This window comes from Solanum verrucosum, unplaced genomic scaffold, assembly GCF_900185275.1.
Source record: "Solanum verrucosum unplaced genomic scaffold, falcon-dt-bn FXZP01000108.1, whole genome shotgun sequence".
In the NCBI taxonomy this organism is placed as follows: domain Eukaryota; kingdom Viridiplantae; phylum Streptophyta; class Magnoliopsida; order Solanales; family Solanaceae; genus Solanum; species Solanum verrucosum.
The window spans coordinates 2951548-2971642 of record NW_026020274.1 but is presented as its reverse complement, the minus strand read 5'-3'; the positions used below and the strand labels follow the sequence as shown (position 1 = coordinate 2971642).

At 34.4% G+C, this 20095-nt stretch overlaps 1 protein-coding gene across 1 annotated transcript; it reads left to right on the top strand.

Moving 5' to 3' along the window:
- Nucleotides 1-1788: 1788 nt before the first annotated feature.
- Nucleotides 1789-19733, top strand: LOC125833996 (cycloartenol Synthase-like). The gene is made up of 19 exons (XM_049513170.1): nucleotides 1789-1820; nucleotides 2270-2491; nucleotides 3784-3969; nucleotides 4098-4187; nucleotides 4325-4519; nucleotides 4631-4715; nucleotides 5539-5705; nucleotides 10569-10757; nucleotides 11079-11192; nucleotides 11333-11455; nucleotides 11569-11691; nucleotides 11765-11863; nucleotides 12968-13024; nucleotides 14158-14204; nucleotides 14315-14458; nucleotides 14599-14776; nucleotides 16641-16721; nucleotides 18313-18396; nucleotides 19463-19733. Exons 2-19 carry the CDS (start codon nucleotides 2294-2296, stop codon nucleotides 19574-19576), a joined length of 2274 nt encoding a protein of 757 aa, XP_049369127.1. The 5' UTR covers nucleotides 1789-1820; nucleotides 2270-2293; the 3' UTR covers nucleotides 19577-19733.
- Nucleotides 19734-20095: the final 362 nt, after the last annotated feature.

Below are 20095 nucleotides of genomic sequence, written 5' to 3'. Positions count from 1 at the left end.
CGACAACTTAGAAATGGTGAATGATGAAGAAATTTGGTTTATATTGCTACAGAGAAATAAGAAAACAAATAAGAAAAATAAAATAATTAAAAATAAAATTTTAATAATAGTTTTTTATGCTCATTCTTACAAAGAAAATGAAATACACTAACTTTACTAGTTAAGCATTTAGAGAGTGTGTGTGGTTTTCTAATTATTTGTATTTTGAACAATTTATAGATGATTTATTCAATTTTACTATTATTTACCGTCTTTTCTATTTTAAAAGTTGATAGTTTATCTTTTTTTAAAATTGAAATTTGATATTTTGTAAGTGATCAATTAGCTAAGATGACAATTATTTATTCTCAAATAATTTAAGTGAAAAAAGGCAAACATGACAACAAAATTGTTCTTCTCATATATCTAGTTAGAAGGCTATAAAAAAATAATATTGTCTGGCAATTATTTACCTTAACCTAATTACGTAATAATTCAAGGGTATAATTGGAAATAAGTTTTTTATAAAGTTTTAATCCAAACACAAAATGAGGTGGGAAACAATGACCAAACACTTGGTAAAAATAAATTTTGCATTAGAATCCCTGCACTATTAATCCCTACATTACTAATCTCAACATTACTAATTCCTGCATTTAGGGGTGTTCGTGGTTCGGTTTGGATCGGTTATAGGTTAAAATCAAAACCAAACCAATCTAGTCGGTTTTTAAAATTTCTTAAACGAAACGAAAAAAATAATCGTCGGTTTGGTTCAGTTTTTCTGATTTTTTCGGCTTGAAAGTAATAATTTTTTTTGAAGACATACATATCTCGATAGACATGAACACCTAATACATGAACAACCCACATGAAAGTTATTGTCGGTTCAATTAAGCAATACTAGAGTTATTATTACACGAACAGAGTGATTCAATTAAGAGAAAATGTGACTATCTTATGTGAGGTAGGGTAGGTAAAGACTAAAGTAAATAATTTTGATGGACTTGGACCTAGAATTGTAATAGTTAGGCTAAAATTTAAGTGTTGAGTTTGAGAAAATGGTAAAGTTAAAAGACTTAAGTTAATTAAAATTTAACAAAATATTTATATTTTATTTATGAATAATATATAAATAATTATAAAATTTATATATCTAATTTATCTGTTTGGTTTGGTTATTTCTTAGTAAAACTAAAACTAAACCAAATAGTATCGGTTTTCAAAATTTAAAACCAAACCTAACCAAACCAAACAAAATGCCAAATTTTCTAATTGATTTGGTTCGAATTGCGGTTCGATTTGGTTGTATAACCATAACCATGAACAACCCTATCTGCATTATTAATCTTTGTACCAAACATACCCAGGCGGGGGACATTTATGATTTAACTATTTACTCGAAAGTAGAGTAATTATTACAAAAACCAGATAGGGGACCCTTTTCCAATTTTTGAATATATATGGAAACGTGGTGTTTCTCATGCTGGTGGGCTGCCGTCCGTTTTTTAAAATTCAATTTTATATGCCAAGTGTACACCCTACTTACTATGCGCAATTTTTTCCTCCACTGATTTTGTCATTTACAACTGCACGTGCTTCACTCACACCTCGCACTACAAAAATCACTCTATTTTATATTTTTCGATTTCTTTTAATCGGTATTTAATAAGAAAAAAATTAATAAATTAGTTAAAATTACTAACATAATTATTAAAAATATCTATCATAAGGTCCCATTAATTTAGATTCTCTCTGAATAAAATCTCTCGCATTAATACAAGTATTTGAAATTTCATACTCAAAACTCTCCATCTCTCAGCTCTTGATTAGGATTACTACAGGTGTTGCTTCTAATTCATCATTCATTTTCTTGTATTCACTCTTAATTTGTACATTCTAGTTCTTTGTTTTGATCTATTCTTTCATTGATTTCTGTATTTTTTTGGTTAAATATTTGAATTTCTGCATATTAATCTCATTTTTTCCCACATTTGCTTGAACTTTTTCCTCATTCGAATTGTTTTTTTTTTGGTCTATCTTCTGGCATCCATACATATTTCCCTTATTTTGTTAAATTTTTTTCAATTAAATTCTGGTTTTTTACCCCAAATTTTCAGCATCTGCTTATTTTTTGCTCTTTTTTTTTTTCACCTACCAATTTCTGAATTTTTTTTTTTCATTTTGCCGTCGCTGTCAGTAGTTTGTGGGGCTGGTAAGTCCTTGATTTGTATTTTTACAATGTAATTCAAAATGCAATTTTTTTAACAATTTCTAATTGTCATTTTTGTAGTAAGTGGACTGAATCTGTAGAAGAATGTGGAAGTTGAAAGTAGCAGAAGGAGGGAGTCCATGGCTGCGGACAACGAACAATCATGTAGGTAGGGAAGTATGGGAGTTTGAACCAGACCTTGGATCTCCAGAAGATCGGGCGGAGATCGAAAAGTTTCGTGAACACTTCACCAAACATCGTTTGGAGCAAAAACACAGTGCTGATCTCCTTATGCGTTACCAGGTAAAAATCAAGTTCCTCCTCAAGTTAATTAGCAGATGCATTAGTGAAATTTTAGGTAGGAAAAATGAATGATTGATAATTGTGTTTTGATAAATAGTTGGTGATAGTTTAAGTAGGAAATTCGTATACATGGCAGTTCAGGTATGAAACTCCAAAAATCGGATACTTTAGATATGTTTTTAACCACTAAATCTATTTTTTTTTAATTCTTACCTTTATGTTTTCATGTCACAGTATTTTAGTGTAGGTTGACAGTAAACAATGTTTAGCTGTAAGAAAATTACACAGAGAAGGCAATTTCATAGTAACTTTACACAAACTGCAACAGTTTACCTTTACTGGATCCATTTTCTCCAATATTAAACATATAATGTTTCAACATTTGGCAGGGTTATTGAAAACTTATTGAACTTGTTAGTCTGATAATTGATACTATAGAAGGGTAGAGGAGCATGCACTCTCTGTTTCTGTTCCCGCGATGCCTCAATTGTACACCATTGTAACAATCATTGAACACCATTCTAACAATCAAAATTAAGTGATAGAGAACTTGAGAGAAAATGGTTTCTTTTTGCTTCCAATTTTCCATTTTCTTTCAAACAATGGAGAAAAGTTGCAATAGGTTGAGAGCTAATGTATAAATAATTATGATGAATCCTCTTAATAGTGTATGGTGGGAGCACAATAAATTTAGAGGGTTAATACTGTTAGCTTCCTATATTCTTAATCATTTTTAATTAGCAAAATCTGTAATTAAACTGTAACTTAAATTAATCCTGAGCCCACAGATAACACTGTCCATAAGAAATTTAATCGCCACAATGTTGCCAAAGGTTTCAGCTTATTTCCTCCTAGGATAGAACCAAAAAACCTGTTCTGTGATAACGACACTTCAAATTACAGAACTCTGCGAACGCAAAAGAGAGGTGCTAATCACACTTGATACTTAGTCACTTTTATTTTTGAGAACAATGCAAAAGAAGAGGGGAAGAAAAATTTGAATTTCATGGTATAAATTCTGAGGCAAGGCTTCTGTTTATAGCCAACAATAGGTGTCTATTCAGAAAATTAGGTGTTTTTTTCTGAAAATAATTGCCTTTACGAGAAAAGGCGCCGGGAATAAAACCTTTATTTCCTTTTCACACCAATAATACCCAACAATCCACATGAATGGGGAATGACTACATGATGGAAACATGCATGAAAAACTGTGTCATTAGCTCTTGCGTATATGTTGATTATCCAGTTGACGTCATCATATTCCCCCCCTTTTTTTTGTTTTTGTATATCAGTTGTCAAAGGAGAACCAAGGAATTAGTATCTTGCCACAAGTCAAAATACATGACAATGAAGTTATTACAGAAGATAGTGTAGCTACCACGCTGAGAAGAGCGCTAAGTTTTTATTCCACTCTACAAAATCATGACGGTCACTGGGCTGGAGATTATGGAGGCCCGATGTTTCTAATGCCTGGCATGGTAAATGTTTCTATTGCTGCTACTAGCTGCCTAACTTTGAAAGATACTTTTAATGTTTTATGCTGTAGAATTGGGTCATAACTTCTATTTTAATGATTATTTTTCGATTTCTTTTACATCGTTAACAGATTATTGCTCTATCTATTACGGGGGCACTCAATGCAGTATTCTCAAGTGAACATAAACGTGAGATGATTCGATATCTTTATAACCATCAGGCAAGTCCTTTCTGGTTATACTCACATCTCTGCTTGTGTATTTAATTTGTTGTTAATTTCATTGGCTTTTCTTCCTTCACTATTCACCTGATGGAGCTTGGCTAAAAAACTTTTGTTGTAACAATGTTAAATTACAGAACAGTGATGGTGGGTGGGGTTTGCATATTGAGAGCCACAGTACCATGTTTGGTTCTGCTTTGAGCTATGTTACTCTGAGATTGCTTGGGGAAGGAGCTAATGATGGAGATGGGGCAATGGAAAAGGGTCGTAAATGGATTCTAGATCATGGTAGTGCCACGGCCATTACGTCATGGGGGAAAATGTGGCTCTCAGTTCAGTAACTTCTAGACCTCATCTTTTTGGGTTGAAAGAATGCCTTTTAGATAGATCAGTATAAATTGGAAATTTTAATAAACTTTATTTTCCTCTAAATTAATATTAAGGTGCTTGGAGTATTTGACTGGTCTGGGAACAATCCACTCCCTCCTGAAATATGGCTTCTTCCCTATATCCTTCCAATCCATCCTGGTTAGTTTCACCTTTATCTGTTATGCTACTTTTCAACTTCTTCCATTTATTTCTTTTGGAAAATCATCACCTGTAATAGAATAATGGGAGAATCAATCTATCGGTGAATATGGCGAAATGGGTAAACTGGAGAAACATACGCTCATTGTCAATGTCTTCAAAAAACAAATGGATGAAAGAAAACTGATTATGTTGGCAAATTTAATATTTCAGAGGAAAAAATTCGTAAGGTCAATATGTCATTACTCACTTCCTTTTGTGTTAGTTATTGGCAGTTTAGTCAAAGGGTGCTTAAGCCCTGACGCGAGGGGCATAACATGTTGAGCGCTTCGCTTTGCCTAGCGGGCGCTGCGGTATCATCATCAAGGCTCTAAGACATACTTTTCCTTACCAATGAACGTAATCCGGCGATACTTAGCAATTGAATATCACTTTATCGTAAAAAAAATTCAATTTCTTTGACCATATATTTTTTATTCATGCTTATAATTAATAGTCTTGGACTAAACATACATATTTTGTTTTCTCCATTTGCACCTTTCTTCATTAAAACTTAAAAACTTTATTTGGGCTTTGCGCTTAAACCTCCAATGGATCTTGGATTCTTTTTCTTTTCTCTTTTTGCTCTTTTTGCCTCTGATTACATTGGTTATTGGTGCCTTTGAAGCATAATGGTGCCTTTGAAGCAATAATGCTAAATAGTCATATTATGGTATTGGCTGTATCATGACATTTCACTACATTACTGGTTCTGTTTCTCAAGAAATGTATGCTTCTTGTCTTCTCTAAGAAATGGAAACTCTTGTTTCATCCATTTTTTCAGGAAGAATGTGGTGCCATTGCCGGATGGTTTATCTTCCTATGTGCTACCTTTATGGTAAACGCTTTGTTGGTCCTATCACGCCAACAGTTTTATCTTTGAGAAAGGAGCTCTTTACGGTCCCGTATCATGAAGTAGATTGGGATAAAGCTCGCAATGAGTGTGCAAAGGTTGGTAGGAGCAGTAATTTTGTCTATGTTTATTTACTGTTCTCGCCTTCTGTTTTTGGACAATCATGAGTAGATTTAGAAACATCCTACTGTTGCAAAATAATTATAATAGAGATCTAACTAGTATGCATTATGAGCCCAATCATCATCTCATAACCATTAAGAATCTAAATAGAATAAACAGTAGTGTTGTTAAAGGTGAAAAGCAACAGTAACTACTATATAACATATAAATAAAAATCATTTTAACTAAGCGAAATATAGAGTTTAAATCATGTTAACTAAGTTAAAGATTAATTTAAAGTTTTAACTTTGATGTGAAGATGTAATTTTAAGTTTGTAATCAATATATAGTGACTAATTCTCTAGACTAAATTTTTTATTTTTAAAAAACACTAACATACTCATTAACCACATCTCTTAATATCTAATAGATCACTTTCGCTAGTTGATTGTTTAGTATCTCCCTCTTTAAGATGGTGTATGAGCTAGGTGCATACCGCCTCAGTGTTCGAAGTAAAGTGCCACCTAAGCAAGGTGAAGCGCAGGGCTTATGCTACCCCTAGCTTCAAGGTTATAACATGTGACAAGTCAATCATTGACAACACTAGGACCTGATTATACCATGTAGGGTTTTTTGCTGTTTCAACTTTAATCTTCACATACACCATTACTCGATGTTTTCATTCAGAAAGTAACTATAGATGTCTCCTTGTGACATCAAACAGTGGGACACTTTTCTTCTGTGATACCTACAAAATGCATGTCAGCATCAACCATAGTATTATTTGAGTTGATCCCACCCAAGCACTAATTCTTCATGAAGAGCTGTTGTTGAGCTGATGTTAGCCCCAAGAACTTTTAGAATGTAAACTTTTTTTCCGAAATTGGTGGTATATCTACTAATACATGCTCTAATAAAAACCTTACAAAGAGGCCAAAAAGTCTAGTAATGATTCTGCATCATCTACTAATTGTTCTTTACATGACAACAACAACATACCCAGTGAAATCTCACTAAGTAGGGCGGAGGGTAGAGTGTATGCAGACCTTACTACTACTTCGAGGATAACTGTTCTTTACACCAAAAATGAAAAAGAGAACTGCAAGAACTCTAAATCTTCTGGATTGAACTGCTCTTGCCTTCAAAACATCTTTTCCATAAATAGCTTGATTGAAAATTATGCAACAACTTCTCATTAATAGCTTTTGGTAGGATCTGCTATTTGTTAAAGTATACTTCCTGTTTTCTCTACTTCCGTTTTCCCTTCTGTTTCTGGACAACCTGGAGAAGATTTAGAAACAGCCAACAGTAACATAAATAATTACAATATAGATCCTGCTAGTATGCAATAAATTGTGTAAAAATAATCATCCCAAACAAATTTTAGATCTACATAGAAATATATTGCAGTGTTATAGAAGGCAAATAGCAAATCAAAACACCAAGGTCTTCTAGGATTTTACCTTATAAAGCAGTTCGATGCAATGATACAATTTAAAGTTTCTAATTAATATTTAGTGACTGGTATTCTAAGCTATATTTCTATTTTTTTAATCATCAATATATCTATTTAATCTAACCTCTGCATAAAAATTAGTGCATCACTTTAGCTCTCTCTCTCTCTCTCTCTCTTCAAAGCAAAGTCTGTATGATGAGGTGCATGCCCCTTGGTGCTTGAGTTGAAGTGCCACCTAAGTGAAATGAAGTGCGATGTTTTGGGGTTTATGCTTCACCAAGTTTTAGGTGGCAAACACATAAACTGACCCTTTCACAACACTAATATACCAAAAACCTAGTTTTGTAACATGTAGGAGGTTTTTTCCCTTTTCATTTTTAGTCTTCACAGACTCAGTTAATGATGTCTTTCAGAAAAGTAGCTATGAACATCTCTTCTAAATTTAAATGGTGGGACAGTTTTCTCTTCCTGTGGTTCCTACAAAAAGCAGGTGGTATCAACCATAGTATTACTCTAAGTTGGTCTCTGCCAAGCAGTAACTTTTTATGATGAGCTTTTGATACGCTATTGAGCCTCAATAACTGTTAGATCGTAAAGAATTATACATCATTCGTCAAATGTCAGTCAAGCACTAGCTTTTCATGAAGAGCTTTTGGTGAGCTGATATTAAAAATTATAGACCAACTGCCTTGCAACCTAAGAGTTGCCCAAATTCTTGCATCTGTATGTTCCTTGTTCTCTCTAGACCCATTACCAAAACTCAATCATTCACGCGTATCTTGTTTCTCTTCTTGCTGCCTGCCAGGCTCTACGTCCTTTCTCCTTCCTGTTTGAAAATGAAAACTTATTTGACATATTCCTTGGGCAGGCATCTCCATGGTGAAGATTCTATTTGGACCTTGCTAATAGAGTGACTTTTGATACCCTTTTTGAAAAGTATTTTTCAGGCGAACCTTCCGATCTTATTGATCTTCCGCAGGCTTATCTCACTAGATCATTATTCATTTACTTAAGATTGTAGTACCATTCTGGTTATTTTTCAAGCTGACCGAGCTGCTTGTTTATATGCATGAAATCTTCTCTTTGCATTTTTTCAATCTAAGGATTATTCCATCATTATATCAACACCTAGTGGAGATACAACTTATATCCTGATTTTCAGCTTAGACATTTTCCAGGTGATCGTTGTGCAGATTTTTGTTCACAAATTTCATTCTTCTTCAGGGATAATGTAAATTTCCAAAGTATATTTGTTGAGTTTACCAAAGTTTTCATCTTTTTCTTATTTATTTGGAACATTTACTTTTGGGTCCAACTTTATAACATAAGATCGAGTTAATCCTTTTGGTATTTGATTCATATTACATAAGATGTTAGCCAAGGGTCCTACTATCTACTATTTTTAAGGGGTCGTTTGGTTCGAATACAAGTTATGATGGAATTAGTTATGATGGGATAACTTATGCTGAGATTATTTCTTATTGAGTGTTTGGTTTGTTGTATTCAATATAACATGCATTGCATAAATTTTAAAAACAAGTTGTTCGTTTACAAAAATCACCCTCCACTTTATTTAGTTTTCTTCATTCTTAAAAATAAAACTTTCATCTTATTTAGCTTAAATATTTTTGTTTGTGCATTCCCGTGATGGTATCGTATGTATTTAAAAATAAAACTTTCTTCTTATTTAGCTTAAAAATAGAACTTCCATCTTAAGTTTGTTAAAATAATTTGTTTTATGAGAAATTATAAATAAACATAAGAATTAGTCAAATAAATTCATAAATAAAAATTATATTTATATAGTGTAATTTTTTAATAGAAAAATATGAAGAATTATCATAAAATAAGAAGTGGTGAAGGTTGTGAATGTTATTATACATGGTATTAAAAATAATGTAAATATTGAATGTGAAAAGTGATGTATATAAAGGGTTTAAAAGGATATTTTCGTCATTTACCTATGTTATGCCGGGATAAGTTATACCGGGATTACTATACCACCCAAGGGGAGGGATAATTTATCCCGGTACTAATACCGGGATAAGTTATCTTAGACTTGCCAACCAAACAACACATTAAGTGCCACTATAATTTAATCCCAGGACTATTTGATGTTATCCTTCACACTAAACGACCCCTAAGTGGAGAGTATCTCTGGCTATTCAGTGAAATTTATATCACATTTTGGCAAGTAACTGACTTTGAGAAAAGTGTAGATGAAATTAATGTGGTCAGATCAATACTTCCCTTCTTCAAAGTCTTTTGACGCAGATCTTCAATAATAAGCAGCAGATACAAATTGATGCGAATTTTTAAGTTAACCACAAAAGAAACAAGAAACTTATTCTGAAAAGAAAATAACAAACAATAAGTCTTATTCTTGGGAGGAGAGGAGTCCTATTTTTGGTGCAAGGAAACTTCAAACTTGGACTTCTTGCACTTCTTTCACAACTTGGTGACGTGATTTGTCGAGTTAGCAAAGAGCCAATCGAGGAGGATCGTGATTTTCAAGAAGAAACAAGGGTTGAGTGGTTTCATAGAACATGAAAAATTAGTGCAAACTCACCAAGCTCTAAGTTGCATTTTTCTAACTTGTCATAGTGTTTCTTCATAGTATAGTCAAATTTAGCATTTGGCTGAACAAAATCTCATTTTCTAAGTTGCAACCTTGTTCCAAGCTTTCTTCAAGGTATCCTTCTAAAGTGACTCCCAAACATTATGCCATGTTTTGAAGTTTATTGTAGTTGAAACTTCATGAAGCTTAATCATCTCCATGTCCAGCTGCTATTTGAGAAATATACTTGATGAATAGAATTAGTGGAACAAAAGTTTTTCAATAACTCAAATCCAAGTATCTCTGAACTAAGGGTGTGCTCTATGCAAAACTAGAATTCAAACCCATGCAGAGATAAATAAAGATGGATGATTTCTTCTCATCTGTCCAAACCATGGTGGGCAGAGTTAACCCCTACTGGTGGGGTAAAAGGTTCTCAGTGAAATAGTTGAGGTGCACATACATTGGCCCGCACACCATTGTTATCTGGAAAAATGCATGAAATCAAAACATAAATTCTTGTAATAATGTATCAATAACAATGCTTGTACTACCAGACTGATAGACATTGATGGTAATGTAATTGAGAGATTTTTTGTCCATCATCCTTTCGAGGCATTAAAAAATCTGGAGTTATACTGGGGATCTAATACACCTAACTAAGAAAAGAAACAACAAATAAGAAGTCACATTCTTGCAGCAAGTCCACACCTATGAACTTGGCTAATAACTTGAAGCAAAATATAATGTAGCTTCTACATTTGCATCACTAAGACATGTGGATTGCAACTTATACTGTTCTCTTTTCTGGATTGTATCTTCTTTAACTTTCTAAATTTTCTGCAGGAAGACCTTTACTACCCACACCCTCTAGTACAAGATATCATGTGGGCAACTCTTCACAAGGTTGTAGAACCTATTTTGATGCATTGGCCGGGGAAAAAATTGAGGGAAAAATCTCTGCGCACCGTGATGGAGCACATTCATTATGAAGATGAAAACACTCGTTACGTATGCATAGGACCTGTAAACAAGGTATTAGTCCTTAACTTTCATTAGTGATGGCCTTCGTTAATCCATACACTAGTGATTGTTTTTCAAACTTACCTAGCTATAAAATCTGATGATCTTTTTTCAAGATTGTGTCAAAATGCAGTTTGCAGATGCTTCTTACTGTCTCCCGCATTTTTTTAAGCTTTACTTTATTGCGTTCAATATTAGGCAAATGAGAAATCTATTTAGAAAGTCTGTTATTCTTCTGTTTGCCTGCAAGTTTCAATTATTCCTGATAGATGACATGACTAATATGGGTATAATCTTCATTTGTTTGCTGAAAAACTGGCCTTTCGTTTGTAGATTATAAATATGCTTTGCTGCTGGGTTGAAGATCCTAATTCAGAAGCTTTCAAGTTGCATCTTCCAAGAATTCATGATTATATGTGGGTTGCTGAAGATGGCATGAAAATGAAGGTGTACAAATATCACTTTCCAGTTTTTATGTTTAAAATATTTCCTAAATATCCTACCGTTGTTATACTGGCGTTGGTCATTTATAAGTTCTGTTTTCCTTACGTCTGATGATATATAGATTATCCGTTGCCATATTGTAGGGGTACAATGGAAGTCAATCTTGGGATACATCATTTGCAGTTCAAGCAATCATTGCGACAGGGTTTGGCGAAGAATATGGATCAACATTGAGAAAAGCACATTCATTCTTATCAAATACACAAGTATAACATTTGCCGGGTCATATTATTATTATCTATGGTGTAATCTTCCATATTATCTTGATTTTTACCTCTGATATTGATATAATTTGCAAGATCCTTTCTTTACTTTGAAGGTGTTAGATAATTGCCCGGGTGATCTAGATTTCTGGTATCGTCATATTTCAAAAGGTGCTTGGCCCTTTTCAACTGCAGATCATGGGTGGCCCATTTCAGATTGTACTGCAGAGGGACTTAAGGCTAGTATTTGTAACAACCATTCACAACCTATTGATATGTTCCAATTTCTGTTAACCTATTTCTGTCTACCAGGCTGTTCTTCTATTATCAAAGCTACCATCAGAGATAGTCGGTAATCCATTGGAGGCGAAGCGCTTGTATGATGCTGTAAATGTTTTGCTTTCTTTACAGGTAATAGCATTCTTCCCTTCATATTTCCCATAATTTGTGTCTTTACTTTGCCTTTCACTTCCCGTCATTTTTAGTTAAGGCTGCATTTTTGTGCGTGAACTGTCATTTCCAAGAGTGGCTTCAATCTTTTCTTAGATGCTCTTTAGGCTCTTAATGCATCCCCAAGATGCTTAATGTGGCCTGCTGGATGTTAAGTTTCGGATATTGTGCGTTGTGGCAGAAAAATAAGCTAATTTATCATTTAGAGGCTTTTGTAAGTAAAGCTAAATTCATGTTGAGCTATGACATTTTAGTCAACCATGTTCCAAAAAAATTGGCATCTCAAAATATGTACTAGGAGGTAACATTGTGCTTGGTTGGATCTGGATAGCAGAATCTACTTTGATCTTTTCAAGGCAATGTCACCGAAAAGGGATAGGAGGCATTAACATAGCTTTAACCCCTGGCTTCTGTACATATTCTAATCAAACACAGATAAGAGCACGTGCTATGATTTCTGTCAACTGCCCTTGCAGATTAGTTACTGTAAACTGGCCTAATTTGGTTTCGTAAAGGCTAAATCAAGCTAATTTGTTTGACTTGAAGCAGGATTGCATTCCTAACTCATGCAGTAGATAACTTGGATACCATTCTTCTTAATTCTTGTTACTTGAAAGTTAGTTCGCTACATTCCATCAACTGCATGTAAAAGTAAAACAACTTCTATTGATTCCTACCTCCCAAAGGTATCATATAAACTAACTTGTTTGGGATATGAGAATGATCTGGGTCTTCTTGTGAGTTCTGTCCTTTCTATGTAATTGTAAATGTAAATGCTAATTCCAGTTGATGTGCTAGAATTTCAATTTTTTACCTCTGCACCCGTATTCCATAGAACACTAAAAGTACTTATTTATTGAAGCATGCTCTGAGCAGATTAATTTGAAGTTATCCAACCAGTTGACAGTGAGCTTAATTTAGCCACATCTCTAGGCTCTTTATCTGAATCCAGCTGATAAAATCTATGCCTTTCTGAAGTTTTTGAGATAATTTTTTGTTATTTGTTGTTCCTAAAACTGCAGTCCTGTGAATCACTAAAAAAGCTTTTTCCTGGTATATATGCAGAATAGTGGTGGCGGCTTTGCAACATATGAACTCTCAAGGTCATATCCATGGTTGGAGGTACTTCATTTGCAAAATTACATTTATTTCATGTTTCCCTTTAGAAAATATTATTCTCGATGTCATAGCTTTTTTGCTTTTACACATAATAACATTTTTTGTCAAGTTGGTGGATTCATATACACCATTTTATTCAATGTGATTCCGCTCATGCTTAGTAGGCTAGCAAATTCTTTTTTTTACTTTTGAAGTTGTTTCCTGCTATGAAAGAAAATTAGATAATTTTTTCTTCTTATTTTGCTCTGGGGAAGTTCTAAATTTTTATGGCTCGTATTACACTCCACTAGAGATTATGGTCATCGTTTGTTCTTAAAGATGTTTATATGACTACAATAAAACTCTGCCCGCAAGCCTCTCTAGTATGGAAAAACCTGGTGGAGTGCTAATGTTGAACCACTTGTCCATCAATGCATGGCGGAGTGCTAATTGGTCTGATTCGTATGTATCAGAGCTAATCTTCATGTTATTCAAAAATCAAAAGATTTAAACGTAAAATATATAGAACTTTTACAGTTAATACTAAGGTGAGTGCTTCTACGTCTACAAGTTAAGAGTGAATCATCAAGCAGGTTTCATTAGGTCACATGGAGGAAATAAAGAACATTGGGTTCAATTGGTCATCTATTGCTGCAGTAGGATGATGCACTCTATGCTTGTGTCCTAAGTTGTTAAGCTACGTTTCAGCTTCCTTTAGCTAATATGTTCAATGCCATAGACCACACTAGATGGCCATCTACATTTTTCCCTAGTCTTATTTGCTGGGGTGTCTGGTGCATTCTGACTCCTTAGTCCACATTAGGAAGTTAACAATTTGCCAAACATCGGATACTTTGACATCTATGGGCTAGTTGTGAATTAATGCCTAGCATAAATAAAAGGGTAGTAAGGAAAATGAAAGGTTTTCCCACAATGACATTTTTATTCTTTTGTCCTTTTTTGATGTTTTGGACTGAGGTGCTAGAGAATTTAGGAAAATCATTAAAGTAGATCTTGCACAAACATTCATTCTGTACTTGGACATGACATAACGTTACATGGATGTATTGGACTATTGGTGGTTTGCTGGTTATTTGATATGTATTATGCAAGTTTTCAAGTCTTTGTTGATTTGGAATTATTTTTTTCCTGTTCAGCTAATCAACCCTGCTGAGACTTTTGGAGATATTGTTATTGATTACCCGTAAGTCATTTGCACCTATATTTAACTTTGTTTCTTGTATAGCAGTATATGTATGCGTACAAAATACATCCACAGATTCCTGTTAACCACACAGCTTTGTCACTATACAGTTATGTAGAGTGTTCCTCAGCTGCAATTCAAGCTTTAACAGCATTTAAGAAATTATACCCTGGTCATCGTAAAGAAGAAGTTGAACGCTGTATTGCTAAAGCTGCCGCTTTCATTGAATCAATTCAAGAAACAGATGGCTCCTGGTTAGTTCTTGTTATCCTCATTTTTCGAACATGCAGTAGAACTACCAAGACATTTTTCTATGTACAATGAAGCAATTTCACGTCCACAGTTTTCTTGTGAAATCATCGATTTGTATTTAGCGTTTGAGGTTCCTTTTTAGGTATGGCTCTTGGGCAGTTTGCTTCACCTATGGCACTTGGTTTGGGGTGCTTGGCTTGCTAGCTGCGGGAAGGAACTACAATAATTCTTCCAGCATCCGCAAGGCATGTACATTTTTGCTGTCCAAACAAGTCTCATCTGGTGGCTGGGGGGAGAGTTATCTGTCATGTCAAAATAAGGTACTTTCATCTCATCTCATTTATTTAATTCTTATTCTGGCTCCTTGCATATCTTATCTTTTCTGTGCATAGTAAATCTAAACTTGTCCCTCGTCAAGTTTTAAGTTGGGAACATTGAAAACTTGTCCCTCAGCAACTTTCAAGTTCGGAACATCTAAAGTGGTCTTTGCGAATTTTGGTGTGGGATGAGTTTGGATAAAATTAAATTTTTTGGTTGTTTCTGCTATTTTGTGATTAGATTTGGGAATGCAAATGCAGTACAACCCCCTCTACCCTTCCCGGCCCCATGGGATAACAGGATGTTTCCGATCCTTTTGTCCTTATATCTCTCTCCTCACCATTACCTGTTACACGTATTGTTAAATAGTTTTTTTCCCCATATTGCTCTAATATTTTCCCTGAATTAATGATTTTTTATGACTGTTTTCATGTAATAGTTTCATAAATATTTTTCATGAATAGTCTATGCTTGTTGATATACATTGATTGTAATATAAGTTTATTATTATGGGTCATTTCATTTATGTAAGTGAAGCTTTAGTCACAAACTTATTCCCACCTTTATTTCGTTCTAAACTGAATATCGACATGAGTGTTACAAACCCATCCATTATCTTCACAAGCCATTCACCTAATCTTATCCAGAGAACTAAACAATCCACGAGACTCACGACAAAGTTAACACTAAGTTGGAGGTTTGGAGACATATCTTAGAGTCTAAAGGGTTCACGTTGAACTGGACGAAAACATATTGCCTGTAGTGCAAGTTCAGTGACGCATCGCATGAGGGTGGATAGAAGTGAGACAAGATACACATGTCATCCCCAAGAGAGATGAAGTATCTTGGATCTCTAATTTAGGGCAATGGGGAGATCAACAATGATGTCACACATCATATTAGTGCAGGGTGGGTGAAATGGAGGCTCGCTTTGGTAATCATGTGTGATAAGAATGTACCACCAAAACTTAAAGGAAAGCTCTATAGAATGGTGATTAGGCCGACTATGTTATATGGAGCAGAGTGTTGGCCAGTTAAGAACTTGCATGTCCTGAAAGATGAAGAGTGACAGAAATGAGGATGTTGAGGTTGACGTGTGATTACACTTAAGAGAGATAAGATTAAGAATGGAACAACGATATTTGACTATAAACATAATCAGGTAGAGTGCTCAGATCTACGACTTGTATGCTATGTTGCTCAGACTCAGGTGCAAGTGTTCGATACGGGTTCGGATCCTTCATGATCTAAATTTTAAGATTTTGGGATACGGATCCAGGTATGGATTCGGGTGTGGTGATTTAACAAAAAATAATTCAAATATCCTTAACTAGAGTCATAAAACCTAAATCATGAGATATTATGTGAGAAATTTGAGGAGAATCCTAGAAGGAGATAAAAAGAAAGGGAGTGATGTTGAAATTCCTATATATAAGGTATTATTCCATTTTCTTCAATTTCACCTTAGCTTTTGTTTTGATTATAGAAATTATTGAATTTGTACGGAAATTCTATCAATTTTGGTCAAAGTACCCAAAATCAGGCACGGATCCCACACCCATGTGGTGTCGACAGGGGTTGTGACACCAAAAGTGAAGAGTCCAAGCAACGTAGCCTGTATGTTAGAAATTCATAGATAAACATGAATAAAGACTTGGGTTAGGGGTATTGTCAGTTCATATTTTATAATGCAGTGAGAAAATATTTACAAACAAATCAGTATGACTTAAATAGCTACATATTTCCTCGTACTATCAAGGTGCTTGTCATATCTCCTATAAGATGCAGTAGGGAGAGTTATCTTTGCCTTCTCTTTTCTTGTACACCAGTCATTCTTGTCTTCTCTTTTCCTTGTCTTCCTTACAGGTGTATACAAATCTTGAAGGCAACAGATCTCATGTTGTAAATACAGCATGGGCTATGCTGACTCTAATTGCTGCTGGACAGGTACTAATAAAGTTTTGACCCGTACATGATTGTCAGAACTGTAAGTAACAATAAATAGTTAAAATATATCCGTTTCAATTGAACAAAGAAATAGATGTTCTTTTTTAAAAAAAAACTGGTAATGTTGACAAAGAAATAGATGTTCTTCATTTTGAAATTCTCATAGGAAAATCAAAAAACTAGTTTGAAACCTTAATTTGTTGCTTTCTTCTGCTGATGCCCTGTGTAATTTTCTGGAGAGATAAAGACCTCTTGACAATTGCTATGTACCTTCATGGATGAAAATTGAAAGATGGAGGGACCAAGCTGTTGTTGACTATCTTATATCCTCAGAAAAATGTTCTGGAGCCAATAGTGACTGAGACTTCCGATGATATCGATACATTGATTAGTGTGCATGGTTTGGATCATAAAGGCAGACAAAACTAACCATGAGTATTGAAGATAAATAGTGTTGGAGTTTTGGTATACTGCTTTTGTTCAGTTTATCAGTTTTAGAAAATTAAACAAAATTTTGTTTGAAAACTAGTACTAATATTGAAGAAAAAGCTCAAAAATACTAGAAATGGTAAAAATACTAGAAACAAATAAACCTACAGTAATGCAAATAAGAATTAAGAGCATACATTTAATTGAAGAGGCTCTAACAATTATTCCACTAATCAAACCAAATATGATAATTATAATAACATGTATAAGATACGAATTCCTTCAACCACAGAAAACATTATAGCAAAAAGAACCCCATTAGAGACTAATGTTTTCTCATCAGTAAAGACCTAAGAGGAGAAATTGAAACATAAATACTCTAATTATAGGAAATTAAGAAAGCTTGTAGGAACATATATGACCAATAATCAGTTTGTTTTAGTTTTCTATGATACATAATTGTTAAAACCAAAATAGTCAGTTTCCCACTTTTTAAGACCAACCCAACCGAAATGATTTCTACAATCATGAGTCTCGTTCAGTCGATTTTCTTCAAATGCTTCCCCCTCTGCTAAAGTTGTCATTCCTCTGAAATAATGCTGATAGTTTACCCTTCTCTCTTCTCCCTCTCTTTCTTTCGAAGGGGAGGAAGGATGGTGGGGTGGGGAGATCAATAGTGAACTGGCGGTGATGCCAGAAGATCACTTGGTCATAGTCATTTCTTGAGGCTTCTAATGATGTGCTTTTGTAAGGGTAATTTTGTATTTAGATAGCCATCATTTATTCCGTCTCTTGACAATTCTTTAGTGTTAAATTGTTCTTTTTAACGAGATTTTAGTGAAGACCTTTGTGAAGCATTTGGCATACTCAAGTAGTTGATTTACATGGTTATTCCTAATTTGAAAATTTTAGACGTAGAAATCTTCAGGCAATAAATTGGTGTCATCAGTACATCCCAACATCTTGGATCTGCTCACACCTCTCAGCTGAATATTTTGTATACATTCATAACTATTGGGTCTTCTGCTTTGTGATAATGACCGAGGGTTGTCATGCCTTTATGCACAACACATCCTTGTAGATTATTGAGATGTGGAACTATATATGCAAATCAGCCACTTTTTTCTGCTGAAGTTTACTTTTTACCCCTTAACAATTGCAGGCTGAGAGAAATCCTACACCATTACACTCTGCAGCAAAAGAACTAATAAATGCTCAGCAAGAAAATGGAGATTACCCTCAGCAGGTAACTTTGTAGCCTCTAAGCTTTGTAGCTTAAAATTGCCTGTTATGGTATAAGAACCAGTGCCTGGTTGGTATTTAAAAAAACTGAAGAGTGTAGCCTCTTTTTACTTTTGGACTTTGAAGTTAAAGGTTGCCTAAGCTCTTGTTGTTTTAGTTTTGATTTGGTTTTAAATCTGGCTGTGCCTCCTGGATAGAGTTTGGGGCTTAACTTGAATTAACAGCTGCATACCATTTTGGGAAAGGAAGCATGTAAATATAAACTACGTTGTTCAACAGAATCTGGCAAGTGTTGGGTATCTTTCGTCTGGGGGGAAGGGAAGAAGAGAGCTTGAGAGAGAGATCAGGAGAACTGGGTAGTACAATCTGCATGGGAGAGTAAGCTTATAGGAGTATTGGCATTGGAGAAAAAATTGGTAAAGGCTGGTTCAATGAATAAGGTCTAACACTACATATTGCTTATCGTCTCGTTAGCTAGGCAAGACTTATATTCAAGTATAACAGCTGGGGTAAGAAAATGGTGTTTTGGTTAACGTAAGATAATATTTGCACCTATCACATTGTCATTCCTTAGTACCGGCAGTTTTAAATTAACATGGGTTTCATTGTTTCATGATTTTAGGGGTTTAATATGCTTTTCCTCTAAATATACTGTTTTCAATGTGGTTTATTGTGTTTAGTGAGGATAAAGTATTTAAAGTGGAACACCTAAATTTTGATGGTTGAAATATCCTAATTTACATTTCTGAGGCGGCAATAGATTCAGTAAACTGGTAGTGGAGCTGTTTTCATATCCAAATTGTATATATATGTACATACATGGTTATGTTTGTTGCATGCAGAACTTAATAATCTTATTTTTTTAACCTCAATTGACCCAATATGATTAATCGAAGGGCGAATGTCCAGTCACTATGATTTGCATGTTTCTTTCACCTTACTAACAAGATGAAAGTCTAGGTAACCAACCAAATGAGCTACAAAGATCCCCCTGATTTGCGTGTTTCCTACTTATTGTTTTGAAAACCGATTCAGGCATTCTAATATGGATTGTTTTTTTTATTTGTCAGGAGATCAGCGGGGTCTTCAATAGGAACTGCATGATATCATATTCTGCATATAGGAACATTTTCCCAATCTGGGCATTGGGAGAATATCGTTCTCGTGTACTCAAAGCTAATTGAGTTGCAGTTCCAGATGATACTTCAAGTCTTGACTCTTTTCTTTTCAAAGCTAGTAAACAAAAGATAGTTCTGACATTCATCTTATATATATGAATAAGACAACAAATAAACCATCAAATATTTCTTCTCTTTTCATTCAACTAAATCACAACCAGACAATAATACAAGGTTTTCAATAAAATAGTTCACCACGATAAGTTACAGACAAGAACAGCTTCAGTTTATATCAAACAGTAAGCAGAAATCTTGTCCTTGAAGAAGAAACGAGGGGAAAAGGGCGGGTGAAATAGTTTCAAATGGAAATGGAGAAATGAGGGGAAAAATTAGAGATTAGGAATCTTATTATTAGTCAGATGAAATTGTGGCGCTTACGTGTCATCCATGTGGTTCACATAGCACTTAACACACTTCTGTTAACAGAAGGGTATGTTTGACCCAGTAGTATGACGGGAATGTTAGTTTTGAGCCGGAATATAATTTAAGGGTAAATGTGAGTTATTTTGGATAATTTAGGAGTAT

Coding starts and splice junctions, on each gene's coding strand:
- LOC125833996 (XM_049513170.1), top strand. CDS start 2,294: ATGTGGAAGTTGAAAGTAGCAGAAGGAGGGAGTCCATGGCTGCGGACA. Junction 4,188..4,324: donor GATATCTTTATAACCATCAG/GCAAGTCCTTTC, acceptor GTTAAATTACAG/AACAGTGATGGTGGGTGGGG. Junction 14,777..16,640: donor ATCTGTCATGTCAAAATAAG/GTACTTTCATCT, acceptor TCTTCCTTACAG/GTGTATACAAATCTTGAAGG.